An 18,693-nucleotide genomic window follows, 5' to 3' on the forward strand; every position below is an offset into this window, starting at 1 on the left:
TCTTTGTTAATAAAGTTTGGGACACACTGTAATGTATTCCTAATAATGGAGCTAGAGAAAAAACCAAGGGATCACCAAAGTTATTACAGCTCATCCTGTGGAGGACATGAATTTGCAAATTTTCATGGCAATCCATCCAATAGTTACTGAGAAATTTTACTTAAAACCACAAATGTCAACCTCATAGGGGCCCAAGTGTAAAATGTCAACAGATCTCAAAAGTCACGTGGCTACATTGTTTGGGAAACAGAAATGTTTGTACAAAACTTTGTGCCAATCCATCCAATAGTTGTTAAGACAGCGTCAGTGTTAGTTGTCATCCTCATGAATGTCTGTACAAAGATTCAAGGAAATTCATCCAGTAGTCGTTGGAATATTTCAGTCTGGACCAAAGTGGTGGACCAATGGACAGACACACCAACGCTGCCATCCATAGAGCCATTCTATTTTTAAATTTGTCAGTATATAAATAGATGATTTAATATTTAAGGTGGCATACTCCACAGTACACAGTCTGTGTATTTCTTCGTAAAGCATATGTTTCACCAGGAGGTGGCAGCATGTCCCAAATAATAAAAACACTCACAGCGCTGGTTGCCTCTTTATGGCAGCAGCTGTAATTTCCACGCTACATCAGTTTATCTTATTAATATTTTATATTTTTATATTAATTTGGAATAAATGCACTGTTATAACATTTTTATTATGACTGTGGCTGAAACAAGGAGTTTATGAGGGTCATGAGAGCAACAATTTGATTAAGGGGCACAGGAAGTCTTACAACGGAAACATCCTGTTCATATGTGGTACAGCAGCTCCTTGATAAGCCAGTGGTCTGTGGGACAGCTTCAGCTGACACCTTCAACCCTGAACTTAATCATGTTGCCATGTCAGTGTGCACAGACTACTTCAGTTGTGTCAGCCAGCAAAAAATGATTTGCTCTCACCCGTATGTGTAAAGGGAACTCTGGTGATGTCCAGGCTTTTATCAGCTCCTGCATGAGGGTGCTTTCTGTAAACACGAGGACTGCCAGTACCAATAAATCCAATGTTTGTTATTGTTCCAGGACCTGCGTACCACTCGACTCAGCCTTATCTGGTGAGTCCAAAGCAACCAGGCACGGATATTTTCCCAAAAAGGGCTGGATTCCCTTTCCATCTACCCCACAGCTTGTAAATTACACTCCCTACTCTGGCTCATTTTATGATTTCATTTTCTATTTCTAAAATATTTCCATGACAACAAGCATTTGTCTTGCTGAAGTGGTCTTTGGGGATCAAAACAACCTTGATTCATGTCTAATGAGAGGATGCTCTTGTCCTATTATTTCCTTCTTTTTTGTTTTCTCATTTCAATGTTTATAGTTTAGATGGAGCTCTTGTCCAGGGCGGATTATAGAGGTTCGGCCTCAGATTCTAAAGGACACATTAAGAAACTTAAAGGTACAATTTACACTATTATCTATTCACACCATGTCGGTCAATGTCAAGTTTTGAAGCAAGCATACATTGAAGTTCCCCAAACAGCCCATAATGCCTGAACCAAGAGTTTTGTACTTCCTCATTAAGTAGTTAATTATTTAGTACAAGCACTATTTTTAACCCTCCAATATTACTCTGGTAAATTCAGAGAGGAAAAGGTCATCTCAATACCTTTATCTGAATTTCTTGCATTTTGAACTGATTTGACTTGTATATATGGTTTTAGAATCTTTTTTTATGCATTCTGTGGTTGGTGGATCTTGAAAATTTAGTTTATTTAAACAAATCAGAAACTGTTGTTTGCAAAGACCTGCAAACAAATATAGAGTATAAAAGCATTGCATAAATAAGCCTAATTTAAACACACATTGATTTAGTATTGCATTTTCATAAAGGTGGGGGACTTTAAAGACAGACAAACCTGATGGCATTATCAGGGTTATTTTGTCAGACTTGGCAAAGTTCCTCCAGACCCACAGAGGACAATTTACAGCTCTTTTCACTGGCTGAGTAGTACTGCCCATTTACCAGTGAAGTGATTGTGATGCGTAAAATTGGTGAAGTGTCCCTGTAACATACACAATAGACAGTGTAGTCCAGCATTGAAAGAACAATTAAAAGTTTTATTTAGAATGTCAAACTATAATGGATATAATGTAATGTATTGTTTTAAAGAATACACCAGCACATTGCATACAAAGGCAACAGTAAGAGTTAAAATTGTTAAATAGAGATGCAGATGCGGTTGGGGGGGGACGACATTCCCATCAGCCTCAACTGTACTTGTACTGTGTCCAGTGCAACTTAGCAAATGTTTGCATGCTAACACACCAAACCAACACTGTGAACATTATAGGGGACACCAGGGACAGTTGTAACACTTTTTGCGATTTTCCCAATAAATCAAAACAATTGGAACTGGAAAAGTCCATTTGCCATATTATAAACTGCAATGTGTCAACTACTGAAACAATGTATATAAGTGGTTTTATGAAATATGTACAGGTTGCAAAATTGATTTAAACACAGTCACTCCACTGTTACAACTGTCCCAATGTACAAGGACAGTTGTAACATATCAAAAACATACATAATTAATCAGTCAAATACTCAAAATGAAAAAGATTATTTATCATTCATGTTATTGTGACTATTCATTTCTCTTTTAATGAATAACGGTATAAATAATTAATACCTTTTTTCACACTACATGACAAAAAAGAGGGGAAGCCATCAAATTATATGCAAGAAGGCCTTTAGGTTTTTAAAATATAAATGAAACTTGGTTCAGGGACGGTTGTAACAAGGTGTTAAGTAGCTTGACTGCTAGTTTGATACATGTTAGCCATTTCTAGTTTTAGCTTACAAAACAGTGATTCTAATAATATTTGTTTGGATTCCTAAATATTTAATCTCAGGACAGTATCCTAAAAATACATCTGATAGAAAAGTAAAATTTTTACCTCAAAAAACAACACTTTTACTGGTAACTTTCTTTAGGAGTTTTAAATATGGCTCCTTTTTTGTAACCAAGAAGACAATCTAACAGAGCATGTGCAGAGCTAGCATGACTGTGGGCTCTTCATCTTGTTAGATGATTGCTTCCTTAAAGCCAAACCTCTTCTTAATTCACCTCCACTGACATAACTAGATCATCAAGACACCCTAAAAAACAGATGGCTTTTCATGATGGAAGAGCGTAGAAAATGGCACTTTCATCATCGCAGTTTGAGGCTCTGCTCCCACCGGGGCCATCCATACTAAAAATGTATGCACTCAGTGTACTGTAAAGCACTTAAGATAAAAGCCCCCCACCAAATACTGCATTAAATATGGCATATATAATATTTCTGGATTTGTTTGATGTTAAATGTGCCCCTCATATAGGCTCATAGACCTCAGGAATGCTGCTGGCAAACATAAGCAGACGCCTGCCGATTGGTTCATTAACCAATAGGCCAGGCTCTCACTCAAGGTCAGCACACACTCCAACAGACAGAGACTGGCTCTCCATCTAGATGAAAATGCTAATGAAACATTTTTCATCATTGGAGAGTCATTGACTGTGATGTCCCCGGCATGAACCGGACCGAACCAGCTGTTTGGAGAGGGTTATGGCTCTTTCAGCAGAGAGGAGAAAGCAGTGAGCTCAGCACTTCCACAACTGCTGCCTGCCATGTATAGGCTATTATGGGAATCTGAGTGGAATATTGAACAGCTCGAAGATGTGTAGGAGGCAAAAAGACCCGCCAGTGGAGCACCTATGGTTAGTTTTATGGAGTCATGGATAAAATGTACTTTTGAGGTTCTAAAAGATGAAAGGAAAGCAAATGTTAAGCAAATGTAAAGTCGAGAGTATTAAGGCTAATGCATGACCATGATATTTTAGCTGCTTTTAAGGTTAATTGATAACAGCAACAGTAAAATATTGTTTGGGAGACATTTTGCCTGGCAACCAACTGAGACTCCAGGAAGTTACTGTTCCTGGTTTAGAAGTAGTTCAGCACATAACCCCCGTATAATGGCGAATTGTTGTTTTTACATGTTTTTGTATGGATTAAACAAACAAGATATGCTGTTTCCCCGTTTCCAGTCTGTACAAAGATTCCAGTCAGCTAAGCTAAGCTAACCAGCTACTAGCTCCAGCTACACACTTACTGTGTGACAATGTGGTATCAATCTTCTCATGTCACTCTTGATAAGAAAGTTAATATGAGTACTTTCCAAAATGTCAAATTATTCATTTAATGAACTCACTATGTGTGATTTATGTGTGATTGTAAAATGAAACACCCCTGCAGGTCAGTTAAACCTGCCAAATTCACAAATACATTACTTAGGATACATATGACTGTGTCCACCTGTCTACAATATTTATGCTTGTGTATAAACTCAATCTTGGCTGCTTCTATGAAACATAACTAAAGCCCCAGTAAATATAAGTAATATCGATATTCAAGAAGGTGCAGTATGACACTGTTAGTCAGAGATGGCCTCACAGTGATCACACTGTACTTTATGGTAATTTTGTATAAATGCAATATTCCTGTTACGTTTCTATATGGATTTATTTGCTGATCTTCTTATGATATCCTTTTGTTTAATGTATTCAAGCATTACTTTTCCCCCCACCAATGGCAGCAAATATTTCAGCCAATAAGAAACGTGTTCCTAACAAACCACCAATGGGAAAGTGATGCTCTCCAGCTCTCTGATCTGGGTCTGGTCCTTGTTTTGATGCTGCAGTGGCAAATGAGGTGAAATGCTGTCAAGTTTGACATAATGTTCCACAATACCGTTTCCGGTCCCGAAGTCGAAGGGTATTTAGTTACAAAATAAAAGTCATCTAAGAGTGACAGTTTGAAACTGTGGGTGCAGCTTTTCACACAACTGCATTCAAGTATACCCATCTATCTATCTATCTATCTGTCTATCTATCTATCTATCTATCTGTCTATCTATCTATCTATCTATCTGTCTATCTATCTATCTATCTAATCAGTAACTAGGCTTCCAGTGTGATTTAATGGATGTTTCTTACACTCAGTGTTTGCCCTGCTCTAACCCCTTTATCATGATGAATACATACATGTTTGAATATGTCATGTATTTAGCTGTCTGCCAATGTACATATATGAGGCTTTTTTTTTATCTTTGCAAAGGACAAAAATCTTAGTTTTCTTTACACTCCACCTCAAGTGATGTGGAAACTTGAGGAGCCGCAGTTTGTACTAACATTTTGATAATAATATACTTTAGATATATATTAGCTTTAACAAGGTGCCTCCCAATCTTTTCCCTAAAAAAAAGTCCTAAAAGGTTTCTTCTGTGTTCTGTGGGTTGCCTCATGTTTTGGAGATGAAGCTGTTAAAATATTTGTATTTCATTAATTTAGATACACAGTGCAGGAAGAGAGATTAAACTGTTACCAACGCATTTAGAACATGAAGACAGTTAAATGCCCACATTACAGTCATGGAGTATTTTGTTTAGAAGGAGACTTCAAGACTAAAAATGATCACTTGTATGTAGGTGTCTGATGTTGAGAAACCTGAAACAGCCAATAAACACAGGGTACATCACTGATGATGCATCCCAGTGCATCCATAGGATGTATCTTCACATCCACATGAACTAAGACAGACAGGTTGTTTAACGGCACCCAGAGGCCATCTGGGACCTTAACTCCTAAATTACTAATGTGTTGGTATTACTGGGGCCCATAAGACACTGTAATGGTATATATACACAATGGTATATGTTAGAGTTGGTTTGAGATCACTTGGTTTATATATTATTTTAATATTTTTTATGCATGAAAGGCTTATTGTTGACTATGGTCCTTTGATGCTTCACCACTTATTTTTTTGTTGTTTTTTTTTGTCTCAGGGTATAGTTACTTTATCTGACTTGAGGTTTTTGATTTGTTTCTTTTACGTGAGCTCACTAAAGCAAATTCTTATCAAGTATGTTCAAATGGCAATAAAGTAATCAGTACTGAATCCCTATTTTTGTGCCAATCAATATTCGAGTTTTACTGTTCACAGATGTGCTATTATTTTGAAAAAAAACCAAGCAGGATGTTTCCGGATATCATCAGTGACTTCATAGAGACTTTAATTTGCACAATTTGCAGCAGACAAGGCTGCTTGAGGACAACAAAACACCAAAAACATCTGTTTATCCAACCCGATGCTTTCAGAAAATATTTCGCTCCAAGAAAAACATGAACAGTCTCCTGCTGGCGAAATAAACTCATCTAATAAATATGCAACACCAACCGACACTAGGTCTGCACACTAATGTGGTTAGCCGGCTAGGCAGTCCATAACACTAGCAACAGCGCCGTTCAGTCTATATGATCTATGACTGCTGCCAGCAGCCTGTGCCAGACACGAGCCTTCCAAAATAAAGCTGCTATTTTCACTCTGGCGCTTTGTATCACCGCGCCCGCGGCTTTTATTCTGAAGGTTGTGGTCGGAAGTGTATTCTCGTGCATTCTAACTGGCTGACAGTAGGTGAGCTAACATGGACTAGCCTGTTATGGAAGAAGACGGAGCTCAGCGGAGCGGCTGTCTGATCAGACGGGACTGGCTGGGACTCGTTCTGAGCAGTGATTTGGAAAGATAACGCTACGTACCGGAAGCCTGGGGAGCGTCTTCCTGGCTGGAATCAAAAACACCACAGAAAGCTACAAAAAAAACACAGTTACAACAAGTACAACATGGAGCCGACAGCTGCGGAGCGTCAGAGTGTTAATCGCCGCCGTTGAGTGTAGCTCTCCGCGGCCGCAGCTGGACCTCACCGGCGGCAGCTCGGCGCACTGGAGCAACGGGAATCTTTGTTCGCGTTTTTCTTTTCATGGGACACAACCGGGCTTCCCCTCCGCTTCGACGTTGTTTTTCAGCCGTGACAGCACCCACCTCGGCTGGTATCCACTGGCCACGAGGTCCCCGCATCTTATGGACTCCTAACACTAGTTTTTTTGGGCTTTTCTTTCGGTCCCTCTCTGACGGACGCGGCAGTCATGTTTGCCGTGCGCATCGTCACCGCAGACTACTATCTGGCAAGTCCCGTTAAAGACCTGGACGTCTGCTATTCTGAATTCAGGGAGAGCGACGTGAAGAAAGTACCGGTGGTGCGGATATTTGGAGCAACACCCGCAGGTTAGCTAACTCTTCTGTTTATCTGAGTGTGTTTCTTCATTATTTAAGCTAATGGTGGTTGTGCTTTCTTCACAGCGCACCACGCGGCATGTTACGCGGTTGTGGCTGCTGTTTGGACACACACACACACACACATACATACATACACACACGACCGCACTGTATTGTTTAGAGGAAACCCAGCGGGTCTAGTAATGCAAAATGACAACAGGAAGATGATTAGAGTGTTGACACATGCACCGCTGTTGCTTTTGCATACAGGCTGTCTGCCTGCGGCGGAGGGAGTCCTCCTCTGCTTCCCCCTCCTCTCCCTCCTCACACGGCTCTGCTTTGTTTTCTCCCACCGCTGCATCATGGTGGTGGTGTAGGAAACCTTTGGCTCATATGTCTCTACCTGCCACATGTGACTCACAGCGACCACTTAAATACATCCCTTTAAGGTGTTTTTTATTGTGTTTATAGCAACCTGTGGAGCGAGTCCAGGCTGGACTACAATATGCTTCCACCTCTTCCAGCTTTCCATCATTTTTTTTTTTTTTTTTTTTTTTTAGTTTAATACCAGAAAAATCACAGAGAGAAACAAAACTTCCCCCACAGTAAAATTGGATGATTGCAGCAATATAAGCAGCCAAATAAATAGTATTGAAGCTAAAAGAAACGTTTAAAATCCAGAATAAAATATCAGCAAGAGAGAATTAGACAGATTTCTGGGCGCTGAAAGCATCCTGGAGTCAGTTATATTCTCTTTTGAAGACAGCACAGCCTGTAAAGCTAGGAGCCATCATGGAATTACGTTATTATGCAAGATATAACAATGAGGGAGGCGCGATGAATGAAAACAGAAACCTACATTGCGTGAGAAGGAGATGTGCACTGCATACTGACAATAGAAGCCAAGACAAGGCTGGCATATGTGAAGAAAATGTCATGGTTTGCGGATCGCCACTGTTAGAAATGATACACTCATACTGTACATATTGTACAGAGGAGGGTCAGAGATGTAGATTTCCTTTTGAGCTTTTGGCACATGCCCTGCTCTCCAATAAAGCCATTACAGCAGAGCACTCTGGGTACCTTAATCCTGCCACCACAAAACAATAGAATGATTTCCTGCACAATTGCACGGCATTAGCACCCGGGCCAAATCCTTTTTGTGATTGCCGTGCCCTTCCTTCAACCCTGTTTGACAGGTGAAAACACCATTGCAGTGTGACCGTGTATTTTTAGCAGGATGAGTCTCCAGTGGGGGGGGATAAATGGGAGTCAAACTTGTCCCCCAGGCTGTTTTGAGCGCTGCTCCTCCACAGGACGACCCGGAGCAACGTCCAACAGGGTGTACCTCCAGTGAGGATTAAAGGATTTGGAGCAGAGAAATGAAGGACAGTGGGTCAGGGTTAGGGTGTCAGGTCTAATTTGGTTCTGTCATAAACCTGCACGTTCGCATGCGGTTGAGCTGATGCGAGGGGGGCTGCACACACACACACACACACACTGCAGTAGAGGCAGCCTGGGTAGCTTGTCAGTGCATGTATGTTGAGCAGTTCATCAACACTGATTGAGCACAATGTTGCTATAGGGCTCTAGAGCAGGGAGATACAGGGCAGGTTTTATGACAGGAGACTGGATTCTATCTGTGATTATCACATTATAAGATAGATATTATATATATTATAATATCCTTCTGGTGTTAAAGCCTATGTTATAGTTGAGTGCTGCGATTCCCTGAGATTTTTGGACACATCCATTGAGCAAAATTGACTGTTTGGTTAGAGCTGAAATGATGAATTGTTGAGTCGATAGCAGATAATTAAACAACAATGAATAAACATCTCCAAAATGAGGACACGGTGCTGTTCTTTGTTTTATGTGAGAATACATTGGACTTGGTTGGCTACAACAAGAAATTTGATGATGTCACTTGGGCTTTAGGAAATAGTGACGGGCATTTTCTGACATTTTAACCCAAAGATGTGCAGTTTACAACAATATATGATTGAGAGAAAAGCAGCAAATCTTCACCATCAAGCTGGGACCAGTGACTTTTTATTTTTTTCTTGATACACGACCAGTATGATTAGTTAATAGCTGAAATAGCTCATTTAGTCATGGTCAGAAATGTGAGAATAACTCCTAGGTTGAATAATTACCTTTCAACCATAATTAACAACCATCAGTAATACTTATTCCCAAATCGTTGTCACATAATCAATATTCTTATGACGTATGATTTGACTAGTATCTGTAAGTAAAATGTTGCTCAGTTGGGGATTTTCGTTGAATTACACAGCCTGTAGTTTCCTAATTGACCTTTTTCACAGCAGACTTCTGACTTGTCAGAACAGGGAGCGAACAGGTGTAATTAATAACATTAATTAACGATGGCTCGGTGCCATTAATGTGTCCCAGTCGGCCATTGAAGTGAAGAGGCAGCATGCACCATACCAGGACAGAGGAGCTGCCTCACCTACATGGAACGCTGCCATGGTTAATGTTATCATTAACACCAGTGCTTTTCACACTATACATCCTAGTGTTTACTGTAAACACTATTCCCTTCATTTTGCCGTCATGTGTTTCGTAGCGTTGTTTGAGTCCTGACTAAACGCCTGCACCTCTGATCCTGTCCAATTGATTAACATTCCTGAGTGTGTGTGTGTGTGTGTGTGTGTGGCATTTAAACCGATGCCAGTCTCCCGTCGGAACCATTAAAAGCTTTTCGCCGATTGAGCTCTTACACGAGCACGTACGCAAACACAGTAGCTGGCATTGTTTCTACCGTCGTAGAAGTGGTTTGAATCAGACTTTGTGTTGCCTCAAGTCGCAGTAATGACAAACTAACATGTCTGCAGTTTGTGTGCTGCGGTGGGTGCCCCGCCGATTCGCACAGTTGCACAGTTTGACTCCCCCTTCTCGCTCAGGCTATGTATCACTTGTGGCGAGCCGAAGTCGGAGTCAGCTCTACGTTTCCAGAAATAAAATTACATCACCATCTGGAACCCATCGAAGCAGAGACGGATCTCTTTTCTTTCCCTGTTTCAAATGTGTTTCCAAAGGGGCCTGTAGCTCCGAAACAGGCCACGCCTACTGAAAAAGTTACTTTTTAATATTTCCTGTTGCCTTTTGTGGTGATTTTTTTGTTGTCTGGCCTCAAGGGAGGAGCCTCATGAGCAGTTTTGCTCATTTGTGCCGGCTTTTATCTCATCAGTGTGTTTACCCTTGTGTAAGCAGTCAGCAGTGCGCCGTACATTCTGCACCATGTGGCTCTGGCTACAACCCCAGGCCTCGTATTCCCTATCCTTCCCTGACCTAAGCTGTGCACACTCCCACCAAGCGGCCCTGTGTAATTCGAAGCCATGCTTCCTGCTCCCCCCCCCCCCCATCACCATCACCACCACCACCACCCCCACCTTTTGTCAGTGAGTGGTCAGCCTGCATGTGCTGCACTCATACTGTACATACATGCCAACAACTCTGAAATTGCTCAAGGAGAAGGGAAGGGAAGGGAGGGGAGGGAAAAAAAAAAAAGGAATCATGTTGTTGTGAAAATTGCACTCCTGATCAGTGTCACACCATGCTTATTAATAACCGGCTTCAATGGCGCGCTTGTGGTTGTGAAAATCTCCCAGGGTGGTAAACAGCGAGCCTCTCCCCGCGCTGCCGAGAGTCTCTGTCGTTGAGGCGGCTGCAACCTTTTTTTTTTTGAGGTCTGACAGCATTGATCTCCACCCTTGATGTCAACAAGCTGGGCCCCGGTTGCGCTGACAGGCCCTGGGTCCCACGACGGCAGGAGGCACACTGTTATGATCCCTCGCTCCGAACTGAGTGTTTATTGGGTGTGTGTGTGTGTGCGTCCGAGAAGTAGAGGAGGTGCATGACCAATTGACCTGAATGAGGGGGCCAAGCAGTGAAGCGCAGGGAGGAATAAAACTGAGGGCCTCTTCCTCCTCCCTCCTCCCCCCCTCAGGTTTAGCTCTCTCCAGGGGAACCCTTAATGCCATCTGAAGGAATTCCTCCCGGATCCATTAATAGGATAATAGGCGGATTCAAAAGAAGTCGGTGGCTCATTAGGCAGAAGGTCATTGTCCCCTTAACTGTTTACTTTCCTCTCTCCCTGTCGGTCACTCCGGTTCAATTATCATCCTCTAACTGCTGCTCCAGTTGCTTCTAATTACTTTATGATGGAGTGAGATGCCGATTTGCTGATGTCTTGAAATGGTTTCTCTGGGATTCATTTTCTGTTTTTTCTTTTCTTTTTTCTTTCTTTCTTTTTTTTTTTTTTTTTTTTTTCTCGGTCCTCACAATTTTTTCCAGTTCAGTTTCACGGAGTGTCTGGTTTTTTTTACCTCGTGTTACATAGGATAGCTGCAGGTTTGGTGAGAAAAGCGAGTGTCACCTAAAGAGAGTGAACGCTGCTCTGCACTAATCCTCATCCTGTGATGCTGTCGCCCCCACAGATATGAGGCCCCGGCTTCTCGTCAGGAGAGAATGTTTGGGACACTGAGCTTTCTGTTCAGATGAAAATCACTTAAGTTCAGTGGAATCGATGTAAATGACACAAGAGGAAAGGGTTTACAGCTGCAGAGACATACTGGCATGTTAGTTCGACTAGTTTGTTTGGAACATTTTGAGTGAGATCATGTCAGTAGAATCATTGCATTCAGTGGGTTTTGCTCACAGAGACGGAGTAAGTCTATGTGGAAACTTGAAGCACAGCTGCCGACTTGAACATGCAAACTGTCTCGACAGCCCAACATGGATGAAGCAACCGGCTCTGTGGTCTGTTCAGTTTTTCTGCCTTGTCAGAATATAAAATGCTCCACAAAAGACATGATGCATGATAAGTAGTCACTTCATCACCAAGCTCCCAGCACAAACGTGCCATTTCTAGCATGATCGGGCACTAACAGCCTGTTCTCATTTATGGATTAAAGCTCGCAGGCTCCGTCTTGCTTTCTCATGAGCCTCGAGCTTGTAGGCACGATTGCATCGAGTGCATAATTTATATACCTCACCTTCATTTGGACAGTTACTATCTCACTTTCCCATAATTCCGGTGCACTAACAAAAGTACTTCATCTCCGGAGTGACGTGTTTCTACGCACCGTTCTTCTTATTCAAGTCCTGGTAGCTTGTTAATTGGGAACTTGTGGACAGATTTTCCTCCAGCTATGTGCTTACATTTCAGAAGGGAATCAAACAAGCGTGATCGGTCATCGCCAAGTTGTTGCTTTTGTGCGTCAGAGGATATTTGAACAAAGTCAAACCTCTCTCGGTGTATCCACATCGCATTACTTGGTGACTTCTGAGTGTTTGAGTCATGGTGGGTGGTGGCGGCAGCATGCTTTTCTGTATGTATTAGGCCGTTACTTATCAGAAGAGGAAGGTAACAGGTTACAGTGGCTGGTAAATCCCAAATTTTTATTCTCCAGGCCTCTTATATCAAGGTTGTTTGTCTGCTTTATCTGTGATTTAAACAGTCTACAAACGTGCCGCACAACCAAATCTTCCTTGTGGCTGCACTGTACAAATTGTTCTATGTATATGAATCCTGTATGATTGACAGCTGTTGGAGAAAGCTACACAGAAACACTTAATTTCACTTACTAGACATTAGCCTTCTGACTGCATCGTTGTCGCACACACACACCCTGACTCACCCACTCAAATTCTGACATTATTAGCTAATGCACATCCTGGATTAGTTTCCTCAGTAGTTGCTCGTCAGCTGACTCCAGAGGTGTCCCAGTCAGTCGGCAGGCATCACACACAAGTGCCAGCCAGCAGTCACTCACTCACACCTCTCAGGTGCCGCGTTGCCAGTAACTCTACCGTATCAGTCATGCCTCTGTTGCAGGGCCCTATCAACATCTGAGGCATTTCCGGTGTGCTATCTGGTTCCAGAGAGTCTTGTCCAGACACAGTCAGGGCAGCCGAAGTAAAGAGCTTTAATAAGTAAACAGACAAAACCCCCTCCCTCCCCTCCCCTCCCCTCCCCTCCTGCTCACACAGGACTGTGTGAATCACATATAAAGTGGAAGGAGGCTTTGTCTCCCTCTGAATGCTGCGATACCACAGGTGGCCTTTGCGGTGGATTACAGTCAAAGAGGCTGAATAGCTTGTGGCTAATGAGCAACATCTAGACAAAGGTGATATATGGGCACAATACTGATTTTTATTTTTTTTTTCTAAAGTCATTCAACCAAGTGATCAATTACCTGTAAATACAAAAACACTAAAATGTGGCTTACAATAAGAACTCCAGTGAGGATTTACAATATAAATCAAATTTGGCATATCGTCGAAGGCTGTCAAACGGCAGCGCTGCGAGCGTTCGCCAATATACTTTGTGCAAGTCAAGGTCTTTTCATTTAATGGCGTCCACGCCAGATGGAAGCAGTATAGTCAGGCTGCAGATGCAAAGATCCAATATCACCAGCCAGGCCACCAGCTTTTAGACAGGTTGTTGTTGGGATGAAGGTTAGAAGAGATTGTTTCTGTCAGCGGTCACCAACCCTTTTTTTCAAGCCAAGACCCCTGCTGATGTCCAAATATAAGCCAGCGTCTACTGATGTGAAATGTAACGCCTCATCTCCTCCCAAATCAAGTAGAGAAGACGCAAGCTGAAGTGTGAATGACTGGAAATACATGAAAAAAAACGACATGACTGGATTTTGGTGGAACAGGATGGCATGGTGAAAGGAGTTGTTTACCTTGATGACATGTTGTAAGAGCCTGTCGTTTGTTCAGTGTTTGTTCCTTCTATCATTCCTACTTGCTATATTAAAACCGATCTAATGAGAACAAAGCACTGCGAGTGTTCACGCCTTGTTACACAAAGGTTATAGCGAACAATATAAATTTTGAAATACAATGCATTTCCTGTAGCTTCTTCACAATAAAAGCCTCCATGTGGTTTACCAATGAAAAGTGGGAAGTGATTGCTTTGATTTACAGTAACTAAACACTAAATCAGTGTTTCACAACGTAGGTTTGCCTTCTCTAACCTGTAGGTTGACCAGGTTTTAACTTGCTCACTCATCCTAGTTTTCACTACCTGCTTTCACCAGATCACCAGAGTACACCAAGACCTTGTAGTCATAATGTGGTGCTTGTTAAAGCTCCTGGCAGCAGAGCAGTTGAACTAACCAGCCACAGCCTGCACGGACTACCTGGTAGCTGGCAGTGATTTTCCTTTTGTCTTGAAGAAGCTGTGTTCAGCTGTCTCAGTGTCCTTGCTGCTGCTGCTGCTGCTGCTGCTGCTGCTGCTGCTGCTGCGGCCCAGTCAATCTGATTGATGGCTATAATAGCTCCCTCCAGCTCCTCAGTTGAGTATCTGAAGGCGTCCCTGTCGAGGGCGCAGGCCTGACGCTGCTGCAGTCCTCGTCCCCGATGTATTTCCTGTCACCTCCGTTCACACTGAGTCAGATGGCTCAGGTGAGTTCACATTAACACCCGCAGGTGTCGGATGTCTTTTTCCACTACTGGAAGTCTGTTCTTCACTGACCTGACCCCGAGTCATCTTTTAGTAATGCTGTATCGATCCCTGAAAGGAGGAATGCTCAGCTACAATTGTAATTCATCGCCTTGCCCGACGGCACTACAGCAGCTATACAGCAAGCACAGTGAAAGCGTCCGTCCATACCGGCTTTTACCTCCCTCACGGCCGTCCTCAGATCCAGCTGTTCTCTCTCCAGCCAGGCTTATGAGGTGAAGTTCCCTAACAGTCCTCACCACATTCACATCGGAACCCAGGAACATCTGGCCTTGAGGCAACAGTGCTAACCACTGTGCCGCCGCAGGGCCCGCTCTTTCTTTAGAAAATCAAAATGATTGGCTCCGGGAAAGAGAGACTTGATGTGGGGAAATAGAGGCACGACTGCATGAAATACATTTCCAGTGGCGAGCAGATAAAAGTAGATAGAAATGCGGGACCACATGCCTGTGAACTAGATGTCAGAAATGCAGGGGAATACTTGAGGTAAGGGGTTAATGACAGTCCCGCTGTAGATACCTGGTGCAGGTTTGATTTATAGTGCAATGTCCAATTTCACGCGTTGATAGTATATTCCCCACAACGATTGTGTTTACGCTCTGTCTTTAACTTGATGATATAGAGTGACGATGGGCTGGAGACATACTTATACAACTGGAGTCACATTGAGGTAACTTCTCATTACTGAAAAGGAGACGGTGTTAAGTTCTTTCATTCACTGTGACGGTCACTGTGAACCGGGGGGTTTGCAGTAGAGATGGCTGAGATTACTGAGACATTTCTCAATTTGTCTAATGTTATTTTTACCATCAACAATCTCCACCAGCATCAGAAACTTGTAGGAGAAAACACAAACAGCTCAAACCGACCAATCACAGTCCTCGCGGTCCCTACCCGATATCTCTGTAGTCATTGCGTAGCTACGGCTGCCTGGGCTTGAAGGGTTCGAAGTTACAGTCACCTCTTAAGGCAGCAACTATAAATCTTCCTCCGGAGAGTGCATGTCAGTGCTGCCAGCGCAAGATAAGTAAGAACAGTTAGACACACACACACACACACACACACACACACACACACATACAGTTGTCTGCTTTACTTTTTTTCAGTCCAGAGCGAGCCCTCTTCTGTTTTCTACAGTGGGATGGGGGTTGGGTTGGGTTGGGCCTGGTGGTGGTGGATTGCCCTGCCCCCCTCTCATTCTCCCTGTTAATCAGTGAACCAGTGGTGGGGTGCATCAACCAATACATGCACACTGATAGTATATACACGTTGAGTATTTGCCTGCAGAATATCAGACAAGGCATCCACACTCTGACAGTCATTCTGTTTATTTCAAACGTTAGCCGCTTCTTTTCTATAAGGGTTTCACACGTACTTTGAGCTTTCGTGAAGTGCTGTAATTGTTCTTTGTTGACATCCGTGTTTGTCAGATCCAGCCGTCATACTTAACTCGCCGTCTGTTAAACCTAAAGAGGTTACTACGCCGCATAAGAGCTGTGCTATGCTAGAGAATAACTCGTCTGTATGGCGTCGTCCGACCACGTCCGAAGGCAAAACCGTTTAGAGTTGTTCAGTACAGCCACAGTTGACACCATATTGGTTTAAATATGGGGATAACAGTGCAACAGTCTCCCCCTTCATAGTGTAACACTTGTGTTGTAGACATGAAAAGTGACAGAAATAGTTGTATAAGGAATTAAAAAAGAAAATAAGAGAAAAAGGGAGTTCACACCTTGCTTACCTACCCACACAGCTGGCCAATCACTGTGTGAAGTAGGACTGAATGATAGATGCAGCCCACACCTCACTTCTGACGTTGGTTGCATAGAGATGAAAGGTGTGGGCAGAGTGGGCTTCCAAAGCAGTTCTGATGGAGTATACCTTTAAGACAACCATTAAATAATGTGATCAGAATGACAACACCCACCTGTCCATTTCTGGACTGTATGTATGTACAGGTGTCTCTTAGCCACAGGTTATGTTGTGTCTTTTGACTGGTGTCCTCATGTAGTAACAAGCTTGTCTTTAAATCTGTATGATAGGCCGCTAGGGTGTGCAGGTTGTAACAGTGGAAGGGTGGAGTCGGCATCTTTTGAGGAGGAGTTGTTGTTGTTGTTGTTGTTGTTGTTCTCTAGTAGCTTCACTCCAGATGGCTTCGCCAATGAGGTAATGTGATTTAGTTCATCTCCAGGGTGAGATGGATGCCCATTAGTAAAGGTGGAGAGGGGGGATAACAGGAAGCATTCCGTCTTTTGATGCAGCTGTAAGAAAAAGCGTTTGATGTGAAGTGGCCGCCGACGCAGGGGCCCGCTGAGGGCTGCTGTTGACCGAGGTTTGTAAAGTCGCCCTTTCTGGGAGAGCCTCTTCTTTTCCCAAAGCAGGTTCCCGTAACGTGGTTCTGTGTGGTCTGAAGAGAGAGAGAGAGACCAGCGACGGCACGTGGTGTTGGGTCATTCCAGGTCCTCCTCCGTTTGAGCGTCGGGCTGTTCCTCTCTCCTCCTGCACCATTGTCGCCACAGAGAGAGAGAGAGAGAGAGAGAGAGAGGGGGAGGAGGGGGGCTCCCGCTTTGTCCAGCGAACCCATGAAGAGAGGGGAGACTACCCACTCCGTGTTCCCTCAGGGCCACTGGCACTGCTGCAGGAGAACTCTGCAGTGTTTCAAGGCAGATTAAGACCTTGTTTAAAAAGAATGAAAGAATTTGGCAGGCGGAGGAAAGCTTGAATCAGTGCTGGAGGGGCGGGGGGGGGGGGGGGGGGGGGAGGAGAACGCTTTGAACCTGCCATGCTGTGCCATTCAGCGTGGATGTTAATGAGGCCTGTGTGTGCGGTGGGTGTACACACGTGCAAGCGTACACACAAAGACAAACAAAGCAATTAAGTTCTCGTCTGTGGCGCTGGAGGTATATCTGCAGATTAGGGTGGAGTAGCACTCCTGTTCTTACAGGAATGTACCAGCGCTTTAGTCTTTCTGATCAATATATTGTTGTGCACTAATAGGATTTACAGCATTTTCACATCAACATGTGAATTCTGCTATTTCTCTTCTGACATGAAACCTAAACCCTCTTGGCTTTTTAAATTTTAAAGCCATATATCAGACATGACGGAGGGTTTTAAACTACTGGAGTTCCAAAATAACAAGACTTTTATGGCTGCGGGAAAGTGCTGGATGTGCCTGAGAGTACTAATTGATTGTCAGTCAATGGAAATGTGTGACACAGAAGCGGGGTACTCCCTGCTTATTATAAGCACCATCTACACTTGATTTATATGTAGAGGAACTCATGTGGTATGCTCGGATTGAATATAAAGAGAATTTGTGCCTCGTTGCTATATTCACACAAATTTGACCACTGGTGTGTTTATTCACTACGCAAACAGCCAATATACCAACTGTACAGATGTCTGCTGTAGATAGCCAGCAGCATATGTAATGTGTGTGTGTGTGTGTGTGTGTGTGTGGAGAGCGTGCTATGTTGTGTTTATATAAGTTGAAGTTGAATCTGAAGTCGAATCCCAAGTGAATCTGCGTTCGTCTGCATCCACTTCTGTCTTGGCACTTTATATGCAATTGCGCTGCCTCTTAAAGCTGCATTATTTTTTTTTTTTTTTTTTGGCCACTAGGAGTAGTGGAACAAGCTGAATACACAACACTGACATATTATCACCTAATAAAAATGTTGTGTCTAATGTGTTAACGGTCGCCTTTTAAACACATTACACAGTACATACAAAGACACGTTACAGCACACTTAATCAACACACAATCCCTGAGAAAAATATCTGGCTCTTTAGCTGCTAAACGCTCCGCTATGCTAAACAGCTAGCAGGTCATTAGCTGCACAGTGGGATTATCTATGGGTTTGTCACTCTGAGCAACCCCTTTCACATAGTCAGTTGATCCTTTTGTCAATATAAAAACTGTTTTGCTTTCAGTCTAAACACACCTTTTAGATTACCTGCTCATACTGACCCTCTTGACATTGTGACATTGGGCAGAATGTACAATTCGGCAGCTGATGCAAATATCAGCCATGTTTGATAATGTTTGAT

General features: G+C 43.0%; 1 protein-coding gene across 3 annotated transcripts in view; it reads left to right on the forward strand.

Annotated features, from left to right (window-relative positions):
- Nucleotides 1–6,410: 6,410 nt before the first annotated feature.
- The window catches only part of rev3l (REV3 like, DNA directed polymerase zeta catalytic subunit), a 77,434-nt gene continuing 65,151 nt past the window's right edge, over nt 6,411–18,693 (forward strand). For 2 of the 3 annotated variants that reach the window (XM_044377219.1, XM_044377220.1), the window contains exon 1: nt 6,419–7,148. In XM_044377219.1, the coding sequence (XP_044233154.1) occupies nt 7,010–7,148 (139 nt within the window). In that variant the 5' untranslated portion in view covers nt 6,419–7,009. Of the gene's footprint in view, nt 7,149–18,693 lie in introns of all 3 variants that reach the window. The other variant, XM_044377222.1, reaches the window with a different exon arrangement.

The sequence above is a fragment of the Thunnus albacares genome, chromosome 16 (genome assembly GCF_914725855.1).
Source record: "Thunnus albacares chromosome 16, fThuAlb1.1, whole genome shotgun sequence".
In the NCBI taxonomy this organism is placed as follows: Eukaryota; Metazoa; Chordata; class Actinopteri; order Scombriformes; family Scombridae; genus Thunnus; species Thunnus albacares.